The 15,000-nt window shown below is 45.3% G+C and overlaps 1 protein-coding gene across 2 annotated transcripts in view; it reads right to left on the bottom strand.

Moving 5' to 3' along the window:
* The window catches only part of LIMK1 (LIM domain kinase 1), a 1,196,288-nt gene that overhangs the window by 281,879 nt on the left and 899,409 nt on the right, over nucleotides 1-15,000 (bottom strand). For both annotated transcript variants that reach the window (XM_044054185.1, XM_044054186.1), the window contains one exon: nucleotides 14,468-14,674. In XM_044054185.1, coding sequence (XP_043910120.1) covers nucleotides 14,468-14,674 — 207 coding nt within the window. The remainder of the gene's footprint in view (nucleotides 1-14,467; nucleotides 14,675-15,000) is intronic.

Here is a 15,000-nt window from a genome sequence, read left to right as displayed (position 1 = left end):
TGATGACATCAGCTGAGATAACTATGTCTTATTTTGGGGGAGAGGGTGGGGTGACACCTGCACTGAACCTGTCTGCCACAATGTTGTCAATATCTGTGGTGTCAGTGAAATATTTGTTGTTGTGTACTAACTATGGGCATAGAGGATGGATTCTGACTAGGTTGCTAACATAACTGAAGAAGGCCTTCTGGTTATCTGTAGTGTCCCTCTTGATTTCCCTCTCAAAGTTGCCCATGGATGTTTGTATGATGGAAAATAGATCCTTACTAGTGCTGCTCAGACATGCCCTCCCTTTATGGAATTATGCTCTGTTTTGCAGTAGCTTCCATCTTCTGTAATACAATCTGTCTATGGCTGGGGTCCACCAGACAGGATGCTGTCCCTTTGTGGAGAGTGTCTTAGTCATATATGGGATTGCATGATCCATGTATTCTCGGAGATGTCTGTAGAAAGCAATTGTGTAGGGGTCAGCATTGTGGGTTGTATCTGCCACTGGCCCAGTGGGCTGAAAGGATACCATGTCACTGTTACAAAGTGTAAAGTTTGCATCTGTAATGTTATTCACTATAGTCGTTTGTGCTGGTGGTGGAGGTGGGATATGTATATCCAGGGCAATTAGTGTGTGGTCAGCTCACAGTAGTTGATGTAGGCCATACAGTACCTAGATACAACCCCCCAGAGTGAGGAGTTGCTCTTGACTTGAATCAGTGTTCTGACTGCTGGGGTTTGGTAGTATGTCGTATGGAGTGTGCCAGGTACTGTTGCACAGTTGCTGGCTGAGTACTGATACCTGGCCATTTACATGTGTATCCACCAATAGACAGACAGATGCTATATATGTGAGATATGTTGTATCATAACAGTTGAGTAACATGTGTAGTATGTGTGCCAAATTCTGCTGACATATATTGCTGATATCAGGTTATTTTCTTTTTCAGGTACATGGCTCACCCGCAGAATCCCACTTACTCCACAGCTGAGGATGAGGAGATACACCAGAGCCTGGTGCGGGATTATGCAATACTCTTTTCCCGCACCAGCCAAAATCAGCAGGAGAGGGCTGCACTGTGGCAAGACCTGGTCCGTCGGGTAAATGACATAGGCATGCATAATAGGACATATGAGCAGGTACGACATCACTGCAGTGATTTAATCAGAAATGTCCATCAGCGTGCGTCAGATATCCACAGGCAACAGGTCGCCACAGGTGGTGGGGTGGCTACACATCCCCCACTCACCAGACTGGAGGGACTACTCATGAGTGTAGTGGCTCCAGTCCACCAGCAACAACAACAGCAGCAGACATGCATTATGATGGAGGCTGGAGCCACGCAGCAGCAAGACAGTGAACGTGCAGGTAATATGCCATATGTATAGTTGACTGTTGTGTACACTGGTAGTTAATGCATGTGTGAGGTGCATCCTTGGTTTGTAGCTGTCACCATAGTATTTAATGTGCAAGTGTGATATCCTCAATATTAGCAGCTGACCTGTGAAAGGCGACTGTTGTACTACTGACCTGTATCATACTCAGTAATAATGGCACAGTTGTGCCCACTGACATTAGTTTCTTCATGTCTGCAGATCCCTCCGGTGTAACAGCAATGCAGCCTATCCATGCTGGTGAGTGTGTATTAACAATTCCTGTAATAGTCTTGATAGTAAGAGTAATATTCGGCTCACTTAGTAGTGCTCTTTGTATGCATGTAGGTGTGTCTGTGTCTGTGTGTTGATATCACGCATACTGAGTACTGTACAACTGTGTGCATGTGTGCATGTGCGCATGTGTGCACCTGTGCATGTGTGCACATGTGCATGTGTGCACCTGTGTATGTGCGCATGTGTGCATGTGTGCACCTGTGCATGTGCGCATGTGTGCACCTGTGCATGTGTGCACGTGTGTATCACTGGTAATGTGTAGACATTGTAAACTGTGTTTCCTGTTTCCCTCCCACAGGTTCTGGTGCTGCTCTGGTGTCATGTAGCAGGGAACCTGAATCAGGTGCCATGGGTACTGATAATGATGACATCTGTGTAATGGCACAGGAAGGTATGCCAGGGTCCACCATTGGTCAGCCGATTGACAGTACACAGCTGTCGACCCCATCAATGCGCACAGTTATCCTGCCAATACACCCTTTGTCACCAATGTCCCTAGGTGATGGACATCATGCAGTGGGCATTGACCAGGGTAATGTGGTATCTGTGGCACATGCCTCCCCACACAGCAGCCATGGGCATGGCCCAGAGATGGTACCACACAGACAGATGTTCAGGGGTTCTCGTGGGAGCATCCGTGGGCGTACTGTCAGACATGTCCACAGAGGTCTTACAACCTCAGCTATGTTTCGGGCTGTCATGCAGGCACAGTCACGTATGGAACAGTACACCAGACAGGGTCTGAGGGAGCTGACAGCATGTCGCACAGCCATGACTGACAGTATGCGTGACATTGCGGCTGCCATCTGTGATTTCACCGATGTCATAGACAGACGTTGTGGGGACATATTAGACCGGTTCCACAACTACATGTCCATGAGCCAGGGCAATGGTGGGCGGTTGAGACATCGATGTGGCCGTATGCCAGCAACAGCAGCAGCTGGCAGTCGTCACGGATGACAACAGAGCCGTGGCCGCCCCCGTAGTGCCAGCAGCAGCCCCAGCAATGCTGGGTCTGTGCTGTCATCAGACCGCCCCAGGAGACCACGTGCACGTGGCTCTGGCCAGGCCCGACAGGGATCTGTGTCCAGTCAACGAACACCTGCTTCTGATGACAGTACCCAGTCTGGGTTGGTACCGGATACGGTCCGTAGCACCCCTGCAAGGCACAGGTACCGTGTCCATGGCCAGAGACACTGATCTGTATGACCTGGCACGTACAGACTGTGGCTGTCCACAAACACCAGTATATGGCAGCCATGAGGTGGAACTGTGGGCATCCATACACACATGCGAATTGACAACACCTAGGGCTACCGCATACACGCACACACTGCATCAACATTGCCCCACCTTCTACTGCTGTCCCTCACCAACACACATACACATACATGTCAATCGGTGGTATCGGTAGCTGACTCAGGCATACCAAGTTCACACCCTGTGCATATGATGAAACTGTGCCACCTCCTGCAATCTGTAACAACTGTGCAGGTACAGGTTAACATGTTGCTGATGCACAGGGTGACCACATAGATGTGTAGTAATAGTATCATGTTGTTAACAGTACTGTGTGCTGAATTAATTGTGGGTATATCACAGCATGCCTGATGCAGTAAGGGTGTGATTGTCATGTACTGTTGTCTACACCCATGGTAAGTACCATAGTGTATCATCTGCACATGTTGGCATACTGGTGGTAAGGATGTCAACAGAAGGCTACATACACAGGTAGCACAGGGGATAAGGTAATGAATGTAGTAATACGCAATGATGGACATGTAAACTGCAAGTGGCATGTTGCCCACACTGGACTCTGCAATGCGGATGTTTGAGGATGTTGATATGTGTGCAGTACTACACGACTGGTACAGGACACACAGGAGCACCCTAGCACTGCAAGCTCACATCTCATACCATGCTAGACAGCCCCAACACACAAAACTAACTGTCACAGGAGGGAGAGTCCCCATATATGTCAGGGATACTGTGGTGGCAGGCCAGGTAGCATACATCCTACTATGTATGGAACCACTGAGTGAAGGCTCAGTGTCTGTTATTTGACATGTGTATTACTGCAGGTATGAGCACATGGGTTTCCATCCAGTTATTGTACATCCTGACAGTACATGGTCTGTACACTTGTGTGCGCTGAGACTGGACCCTAGCCATCTGACCCGTGTATTTCCATGTACATGTGCATAGTGCCTGCATATTTGCAGTGTTACCTACCGGAAGTGGTACAGCTTGTTTGTTGTACAATGGACTACATGCAGCCCTGTTTACTGTAGCTTTGTTTGCATGCATGTTTGCTTGCAATTACCCTGGAATACTGATCACACCTGCAATGCATAGTTATAGAGCTTCTGTGGACTCCTAGTGCCATCTGCATAGCTTACTATATGTATGTCCATGTCTCACTTGACAGAATGTCACTGTTTGTCCTGTTCACATGTACATTGCCTGGGACACGGTGCATATGACTTACCTGGCATGTGTCCACGTGAGCAGTCATATATGCTACTGCTAACTAATCACAGGCACTACACCTTCACATATTCATCTTCTGTTGAACCACCTGCTTCGCTAGGGACGGCCTGCACCTGTCACCCCTGGGCTTTCAGATATTGGCAAAGGCTCTTGCTAGCCACATAGTGCCTATGTTAGGCAAGGCTCAAATGACAAACCCACCTTCATAGGTATCACAAGGGATAAGAAACTAAGAGTAATGCTACCCAACGCCAGAAGTCTAAACCTCAAGATGCATACACCCGAAACTCTCCTTGGCATGGAGAACATCGATATCTGTGCAGTAACAGATGCCTGGTTCAGGGCTACTGAGAGCACACCAGCACTACCAGGTTTAACCTCATACCATGCTTTTCAGCCCCAAAACTTGGAACGAACCACAAATGGAGGAGGAGTATTGATATTCATCAAAGATACCCACACCTCCAGGTTGGTGGCAAAGCACCAAGCATCAGAGACTATCCATGTGCAACTAACAATGGGTGAAACTGCCTTCCAGGTTATAGCCTGCTACAGACCACCCTCCCAAACCCAAGAACTGCACTTGGCCGTCCTGTGAACAGTGGAAATATGAAGGTCTCTCCAAACACCATTATATTGGGCAACGTCAACTACCCAAACATGGACTGGGAGCATGACTCTAGCTCCATCACCCTAGGCCAAAGATTCCTAGAATATATGAGCTCAAATGCTATGGAACAACTTGTTACCACTCCCACAAGAAGGGGAAACATATTGGACCTGAACATCACCAACATGGAGACTCTATGCTCCAGACCAGAAGTGTATCCCTCACTGGTAAGATCAGACCATAAACTAATCTCACTGGATATCCACATCCCGACCCCACCCCCTGCCCAGAACACCACAGTGAACAACTTCTCTAAAGCAAATTCACACTCCTCAAAACTGAGGTGGAAACCTGCAAAGCCCCCGGGGCCTGTGGAAACTACAGACCAGACCGCAGATTCCTCTATAAACGCATTCTATGGACGCCTTCAGGAATGCATGGATCATGTGATCCCGAATAAAACCAAGACCCAATCCTCCAAAGGCAGACGTCCTGTCTGGTGGACCCCAGCCATAAACAAACTACACAACAGAAGGAGGAAGCTACCAAATGATGCAGCAAATTCACAAATAGGGAAGGCATCACTGATCAGTATTAGCAAATAACTACAGGCACTCATAAGATTGTCTAAGGCCAGCTTCGACAGAAATTGCACAGGACACTAAGGATAATCACAAGGCTTTCTTTAGTTATGTTAGGAACCTGGGTGGTAATTCCCAGATATGCTCAGAGGTAGTCCAAAATGTCAATAGAAACACCAAACCCACAGACATTGCCAACATTCTAGCTGACAGGTTCAGTGCAAACTTCTAACCCCCCTCCACACTGACAGGGCAAATATGTATCCCAGCAGAGTGCTGCCTCCCTGACATCTCAGATGCTCAGGTAAGAGCTGCCCTCTCCAAAGCAATACACACTGCATCAATGGGACGAGACAGTGTCCTACATGACCACCAAGACGTGCTACTACCAAACATAAACCTACTGTTCAATCCCAGCCTTACTACAGGATATGTGTCCAAAGTGTGGCGTACAGCAACAGTGGTCCCTCTACAGAAAGGTGGTGCGCCTCAACGGATCCTGGACACTATCACCCCATAAGCTTCACTAGCTTGGTCTGCAGAGCTATGGAAAGGATCATCGTGGACCACATAGATATAGATATTGCGGACCTACAGACACTGGTTCATATCCAGTTTGGCTTTGTTAACGGCAGAACCTGCCTCTCAAACCTGGTTGATTTCTTTGAAACAGTCACCAAGCCATTGACGAGGGGAAGGTGGTTCACACAGCCTACCTGGACCTCACAAAAGCCTTCAAAACAATACCCCACTCGGGCATTCTAGAGAAGCTCACTAGCTTAAATATAAGCCCCTATGTCACTAGATGGATTGCACACTGGCTCAAGGACAGAACCCACATGGTTAGAATTGCTGGAGCTATGCCAGACTCCAAACCAGTTACAAGTTGTGTCCCACAAGGCTCAGTCCTGGGACCTCTCTTGTTTGGTATATATTTATCGGAGGTACAGGCCAACACGGAAGGACTGTGGCTGACCAAATATGCAGATGACTGCAAACTGGCCGCCAAAATCGACTCTCCAGCCGACACAAGCATCTTCCAAAGGTGCATCATAGAAACAGACAACTTGTGCCAGAGCCATGGCCTCCAGCTGAATGCAAAAGTGTGTATAGTCATCCCCTTTGGCAAAAACAAAGTGCCCACAAAGTACCACATAGGTGGTACTCCATTATGTACAGAAGAAGTAATTAGGGACCTGGGGACCCAAGTTGATAGCAATCTCTCATTTGACAACCACGTGGCCAAAGGGGTTAGAAAGACATTGTATATAGCCCACCCCATCATGAAGGGATTCACATCTACATCAGGGGAGGACATCGTGCCTCTTTACCCATCCCTCATCAGGCCCATAATTGAGTACAATCCCCCTGTCGGGATGTACCTTACCAGACACCTGCAGCAACTGGAAAGACCCTACAAGTACCTCACCAAGAGGATCAAAGGGCTCAAACAGATGCCATATGCTGACCGGTTAAATAAACCCCAGCTCTACTCAGTGGCATACCGCCTGTTCAGAGACGATCTGTGCCTAATGTAAAACACCATGTCGAACACGGAATTAATGGGCATGCTGCACCTGAGAATATCCAAATCCCATCGGGATACACGCTTGAGAGACCTGAGCCTCAGCACTGAAATAAATAGGACATGCTGGAGGGACAGATTCATAACGCAGAGGCTCACTTCACTCTGGAATAAAATCCCAGTCCAGGTTAGGAAGAGTCCCTCATTGACTCTCTTCAAGAGGAATCCTGATGAGTGGATGGGACATTGTAGGTTTACCCCGGGTATCACTTCTGTGTCACTGTTAGACAGAGGCACAGTATACTAACCTCGGAAAAGGGCATGGCAAGATATATTTACATTGGATGGCGACAGCCAAACACATTCTGGCTAGGTTCTTAAATGCCCTAGGGCAGATTGCCTAGTATGACGCTATGAACCTATGTACCTTGTTCCCCATTAGCCCTATGTGCTGTTAATCACCATGGCAATCACAATACTATGGTAGCATGTTCAAAGGTCAGTTGTCAGTCACCTCTATGCTACAGTTGTGGAATATGTGGGTCATGTGGCAATGTCACAGCTGCCCCATGTACACAGTCAACCCTCTCCCCTACACATGGACATACAACACATGTATGAGATGGAACCACATAGCCAAACTGGGGACTAAGCACTCTGAACCCAGTACTGGCATAACCTGTCAGGTGGCATGCAATACTACAGTGACTACAATACCAGTCTGATGTAGACCTACACTGACAGCAATACAAGCACGTGAACACACTGGGCCATTCGTGGAGCCTTAGAATAGCATCCTGCCTGGCGGCACACACCTCTGCAGCTGGCACACAGGCATACGTTATGCCTGAACACATCACACATAACACATAGCACACAAATCCTGTGTGCCAGTCACAGCCTGTACGGCTAGACAACATACCTGCCACAGTTGTGTTAGCTGCCTTTATTGTCCGGTACAGTATGGTCACGCTCACCAGGCTGGACAAGGTGAAGGTCACAGTGATATGCCTGTGGGGCACTATGGTCCGCCACATAACACAAGCATACAGATCAGTCAGAGGCATGGACACATATGACTCAGTCATTGTCCATGCTACATACCTTCTCCTGCTGTACTTGTAGGGTGCTGACATTATCAGTGTTTAGAAAGGGGAATGTGCATCCTGTAGCCTGTTCTCCTAGTTGCCAAAAGGGACATTTCCCTCACACACAATTGCACACACACTACCCCCCTCAGCCAAACACACACACTTGCCATTTGCAGGATTCAAACCCCTACCTAACTATGTTATGACACTCGAGACGGACGCATTAGCAGAGCGCACTATTCGCATTACTGGGAGGTTTCCCTTCTCTTGCTGTACTTATAGGGTGCTGACATCATCAGTGTTTAGAAAGGGGAATGTGCATCCTGTAGTCTGTTCTCCTAGTTGCCAAAAGGGACATTTCCCTCACACACAATTGCACACACACTACCCCCTCAGCCAAACACACACACTTGCCATTTGCAGGATTCAAACCCCTATCTAACTATGTTATGACACTCGAGCCGGACGCATTAGCAGAGCACGCTATTTGCATTACTGGGAGGTTTCCCTTCTCTTGCTGTACTTATAGGGTGCTGACATCATCAGTATTTAGAAAGGGGAATGTGCATCCTGTAGTCTGTTCTCCTAGTTGCCAAAAGGGACATTTCCCTCACACACACTAACCCCCCTCAGCCAAAAACACACACTTGCCATTTGCAGGATTCAAACCCCTACCTAACAATGTTATGACACTCGAGATGGACGCATTAGCAGAGCGCGCTATTCACTTTACTGGGAGGTTTCCCTTCTTTTGCTGTACTTATAGGGTGCTGACATCATCAGTGTTTAGAACGGGGAATGTGCATCCTGTAGTCTGTTCTCCTAGTTGCCAAAAGGGACATTTCCCTCACACACACACTAACCCCCCTCAGCCAAAAACAAACACTTGCCATTCGCAGGATTCAAACCCCTACCTAACTATGTTATGACACTCCAGATGGACGCATTAGCAGAGCGCGCTATTTGCATTACTGGGAGGTTTCCCTTCTATTGCTGTACTTATAGGGTGCTGACATCATCAGTGTTTAGAAAGGGGAATGTGCATCCTGTAGTCTGTTCTCCTAGTTGCCAAAAGGGACATTTCCCTCACACACAATTGCACACACACTACCCCCTCAGCCAAACACACACACTTGCCATTTGCAGGATTCAAACCCCTATCTAACTATGTTATGACACTTGAGACGGACACATTAGCAGAGCGCGCTATTCGCATTACTGGGAGGTTTCTCTTCTCTTGCTGTACTTATAGGGTGCTGACATCATCAGTGTTTAGAAAGGGGAATATGCATCCTGTAGTCTGTTCTCCTAGTTGCCAAAAGGGACATTTCCCTCACACACACTAACCCCCCACAGCCAAACACACACACTTGCCATTTGCAGGATTCAAACCCCTATCTAACTATGTTATGACACTTGAGACGGACGCATTAGCAGAGCGCGCTATTCGCATTACTGGGAGGTTTCTCTTCTCTTGCTGTACTTATAGGGTGCTGACATCATCAGTGTTTAGAAAGGGGAATGTGCATCCTGTAGTCTGTTCTCCTAGTTGCCAAAAGGGACATTTCCCTCACACACACTAACCCCCCTCAGCCAAAAACACACACTTGCCATTTGCAGGATTCAAACCCCTATCTGACTATGTTATGACACTCGAGACGGACGCATTAGCAGAGCACGCTATTCACATTACTGGGAGGTTTCCCTTCTCTTGCTGTACTTATAGGGTGCTGACATCATCAGTGTTTAGAAAGGGGAATGTGCATCCTGTAGTCTGCTCTCCTAGTTGTCAACAGGGACATTTCCCTCACACTGTTTTTTGTTCCTACTCTCAAATATATGAAATCTAGTTTCTGGATCTTCCTCCTCTTGCCAAAAAGCTCTGTCTTACCAAGTACTAGAGTTACCAGATTGCATGCTGGAGCCCCCCCTGCTGAAACAGAAAACGGCTAGAGTTAAAATTACATACACTTATAATTATCCAGTAATAGTGACTTAGACATTGTTAAACATTATTACTTTACATGAATCACATTACACCAGCTTGAAGGCAAAAGAGGCAATAAGTTTAATTGCCCATTGAACTGCTGCAACATTTTAATTCTGCTTCATTTATACCTTCCTACTGAACCTTTTTTTACCTGTGCCATGTCCTCTTGCATACCTCTGTACCAGCCACTCCAGCAGTCCATTCCATGGGTCCACAACCCTCTCTGTGAAAAAGTATTCCTGTATATCCAAGTAGTAGCTTATACAGTGTGTTGCCTGTGCCTCCTTCTTTGGCCCTCTGTCCCTCCATCTCTTACAAGGGGGTTTAAAGCTGAACACAGATTGCCATCCATCTCTAAAAGACTACTACTGAACAAAGAGGCATGGCTAGGGGTGCTGTAAATGGGGCAGCTGCCCAGGGAGCAAAGTGTTAAAGGGCATTATTGGCAGTTCACAATCAGTCTTCAATGCACTACTACATTTTCACTTGCAGTCATAATTGAGGCTGTGTGGCACTCCAAGTCTTCAGTGCTTTACCAGCATTCAGAAATGAATGCCAGTATTGCATTTGTGGTCAGAAATGGATCGCTGTATTACACAGTGTGTGGAATAAACTGTACCAAACTGCTTGCTACAAACTATAGTGAGCAGTTTGCTATAGTTTAAAAGGAGAGAGGAGCTATTTTTGGTTCTTCATGTCCAAGGATGGGAGCTTTTGCTCCTCAACTTAAAGTTGGGGGGGTGCCAGATCAGGCATTGGGTGCAAGAAAGTACAGTTTTGTACCTACCATAAATGTAGATGTCCGATAGGTATGCATCTGCAGTCATAACATGTGGGTTGTCCTGCCTCAGGCAGCCCCTCGGTCGGCCGGATTCTAAAGTCTGGGTCTGGCCTCGGCTGATGTCGCACTTTCCCCGACGTCAGAGCGTCTGGGGTATAAAAGCATCAGCCGACGCCATTTTCCTCAGTCTTTCTTGCCCCAGATGCCATGTGCCCTCTAGGAAGGCTAAATTTGGATGAATGCAATAAAGTTCCAAACATTTGCAAAATTTTATATATATATATATATATATATATATATATACATATATATATCTATATATACCAACAAACAAATACACCATAATAGATTCCCCGAGCTAGCTAAAAGAGGGGTAAGCACCCTAGGAATACCACAGAGGGGTAGGAGGGAGGGTAAACCTGACTGCAGATGCATACCTATCGGACAGCTACATTTATGGTAGGTACAAAACTGTACTATGTCCTTCAAGGATGCATCTGCAGCCATAACATGTGGGTAGAATACCATAGCCAATCTGGGGGAGGAGGTACTAAGAAAAGGATGGATAAAATTCCTCTGTCAGTCTTGAACCCAGGACCTTGGAAACACTAGTCTGTATGACTTACCACTAAACCATGACTGATATCTAGAGGAAGGCCTTTGGGAGGTAGTTTTGTGAGGCAAAGCTTTAGAAAGTTTAGCAGCTTTAGCCCTAGAAAAGGCCTTAATGGACATGGAAGCAGTGGGCCTAGCTGCCCCATGTGCAGGAGTAGAAATGTCCAGGGGTATGGTGTCGGACATTTCCTGGACACTGGTTTCGGTAGGTAGCTCGGTAGCAGACTCAGCTGGGGCCTCCCGGGCCGCGGTGGTCAGTTGAATGGATTCGGAAGAAGGAATCTCCGAGGACTCGGTTTCGGCCGAAACCGAGACACTAGCGGTAGGCCTTACCGTGGTTTCAGCCGAAACAGCGGGCCGCGAGTGTCGGTCCTTGTCCTTCCGTTTTTTCACCAAATGCGAAGTCGGAGTCTCCGACGGCATTTTATATGCAAAAGTGGCCCCAAAGAATTCCTCTGCAAACTCCGACCGACGTCTAAGAGTTCGTCGGTTGAAGGAAGCACAGGCTGAACAGGCCGATACGTCGTGGTCTGGGCCTAAGCAAGGAAGGCAGTAGGAATGGAAATCCTTATGAGGTATGTTTCCCACAAGTTAAACAATTATTTACTTTGTCTGACATCGGCTGAGGCAAGAATGAATCCCCAACGGGGTACTTAGCTTTTTAGAAGTCTTCGGTAGGTGAATTCACTGGATCTGACTGACCGGCACTTGCGAACAGCTTCTGCTTCGGGCACCGCGCGGCAAGAAAGACTGAGGAAAATGGCGTCGGCTGATGCTTTTATACCCCAGGCGGCTCTGGCGCCGGGAAAGTGCGACATCAGCCGAGGCCAGACCCAGACTTTGGAATCCGGCCGACCGAGGGGCTGCCTGAGGCAGGACAACCCACATGTTATGACTGCAGATGCATCCTTGAAGGACATCAGCCAGGTACACCTGTGTTTAATTTTTTCTATAATGGAGCAAAGCCCTGCTTTCTGCCTTGCCACATGTTATTACATATTTGAATTTGTCACTGCCTTAACTAGAAAGAAAGACAAATACATTGAATTTAAACAGATGGCAACGGTACAAGTTATAACATTTATGTCAGACATGCGGAATACTGTACACTGCAAGGTTAGCTTACTATGCTATACATGCACCTACCTGCCATAAGAACATTTCTTTAAGGGAGGCAGAGCAAGGTCACCTCTTCATTCTGTCCTCCCTGACACAATATAATAATATGACCCAAAATCAGAATATCAACATCTTTACCCCAAGAAGAACCAGCATTACTTTGGAACATCTCCCACCACCAGCAATGGAACATGGTTCTGATACATTTCTGTAGCTATAATGACTTTAACAGAAAGCGCACTGATCTTCCTTTGTACCATAAATATAATTTTCATACACACTGTAAATGTGACATCCTATGCTTTATGAATCTCCCAGCAACCTCAAAAGATAATACTGTATGCATATTACTGGGTAAATACCAGCAATGACTGATAAGCAAAGCTTACAAGAAGAGTGTACATACGAAACTACAGGCCAAAAAGCAAAACAAACCTCTTTTCTGTAAGTACATACTAAGATGCTATCAGAGAGAGATAAGTCCCCAAAGCCTGCCTAGGCATTAGCAGTAGAGTTTTATTTTCAGAGAGGGCCCTCACTGCTGCCTTCTGCATTAAATACTCCTTAGTAACAATAATTTAAAAGAAAGTCTGCCCCTTCAGTCTAGAATATATTTATTAAATCCTGAGACTGATTATCATCCCAAACTTCACTGCTGGATAAAAACTCTCCCAGTAATGACACATCCCAAATACATTCCAGCTCATTCATCTGTCATAGCCTAGTGTCACAAATACAGCACAACAGTACTTATCCTAACAAAATACCCTTAAATCATGTGAAATTAAAGTACATTTCTGAGCCAGAAAACAAAACATGCATCTGCACCTTGGCAGCATCATTGCACATTTATGTGCATTTTATGTCTCTCATCAAATATTTATGCATACTTCAGGCAGTATCTCCAGATTCTAAGAACTCATTTTAATATTTTAGTAACATCAGAAGCATTCACCATAGCTAAAATAACTTGCAAAGCAAAATAAATGAATTTGTACTGTAAACCGAATGCTACTCGGTACAAAATATAAACAACTTTTTTTGCATTACACACAGGTTTTGTGTGTAAGTAATTTATCCAACTAATGTGAGTGACTAACTCTGAAAATGAAACAAGATAAGGTTATGGAAGTGTGAAAGTTGCCCCACAGACAGATTTCTAGAAAAGCATTTTTCTTAGTAAAAATTTATTTTGTATTGGTAAGAAAAAAAAAAAAGAAAGAAAGAAAATAAATGTTTTACCTTTCATTAAGTGCTATTAATGATTTCAAAACAAAAAGATGGCTATGGTGTAGTAGTGCTACAAGAAAACTTCTGCTTTGAGTTGCTTACAAAAAGAATGGTATTTTTGCACATAAACCTTGTCATTTTTCTGTAAATGTACAAGAAATTAAAAAATGCATTCTGCCATATTTTAAACAGAGAGATATTAATAACGTGTATATAAAAGCAGTTGTCAAGCTAGAATTAAAGTTGCTAATCATCCAGCTCAATACATCATGATAAAGGAAGCCCCTGCTAAAAAAAAATACTTGATTTTTCTTTAACAACAAAGATAAACAGAAATGCAGTCATCACTTACCATTTGCCTTACACAGCCTAACAAGTTAAAAGTAACTTTGGTTTCAACACCAGAAACATAAAATTAAACTTCACTAATGTGGAAGAAATGGGCTGAAATATCAGCATCGGTGAGCGCTACATTAGTTCCATGGTCTGGTCTGCACATATTACTAGTTAAACAGACACATATCAAGTTTTTAACGCATCTTTTGTATACTGCGCAGTTTGATGTGTTTACAATGCTAAATATATTTTGTTGTTTAAAGATTAGGATGCAAGTAGCTTAGGATGGCTACAAACTCAGTAAGTGTTCAAAATCTAAGATGGTAGTTACTGCTATGAACTATTTGTTTTCACACATATCAATTAATTTAGCAGGCTTTAAAGACAGAAGCAGTTGCATGCTATTCTTTCTGTCTATCCAAAAACTGTGTTTTACTTACTTTTTAACTCGTACAGTGTGAGAATGCTCAGATCCAGAGCTGGACGAACTACATCTACGGTCTACAGCTACTGACAATCCACGTTTTCCATCTGAGGAGGCAGGAATAGACACTAGTGTCACAGTGTGTGGAATGCGGGAGCTCGGAGACTCTGGCACAGATTGTTCTATTACAGGCGTGACAACCATCTGGTAGTAGCAGCGACCACTAGAGAAGAAATAATCTGTCAGTATGAAATATATATGTAGGGTTATTCACAGCTTTCCTCAAACAACAGGATACCAATAAATAAAAACATCCATGTTATATGAATTAATTTTGTTAGTTTACAGACTAATGCCTATTGCACAACTTCATCATCTCAGTTTCAGAACTGCTAAAAAAGGAGGCTGTAAAAACACCACCTTTTTATTTACCATATCAGAATCTTGCTGTATTAGTCAAAATGCAGACAAGCACAATATGAGGATGAGTACATAAGTGATCACAAAAAATGCAAGAATGTTGAGCTTGGAAGGGAAAATAATGTAGGC

This window comes from Protopterus annectens, chromosome 13.part0 (assembly GCF_019279795.1).
Source record: "Protopterus annectens isolate FY-2018-M chromosome 13.part0, PAN1.0, whole genome shotgun sequence".
Classification (NCBI taxonomy): Eukaryota; Metazoa; Chordata; order Ceratodontiformes; family Protopteridae; genus Protopterus; species Protopterus annectens.
The sequence above is the reverse complement of the archived record's forward strand: the minus strand, read 5'-3'. Positions and strand labels throughout refer to the sequence as shown.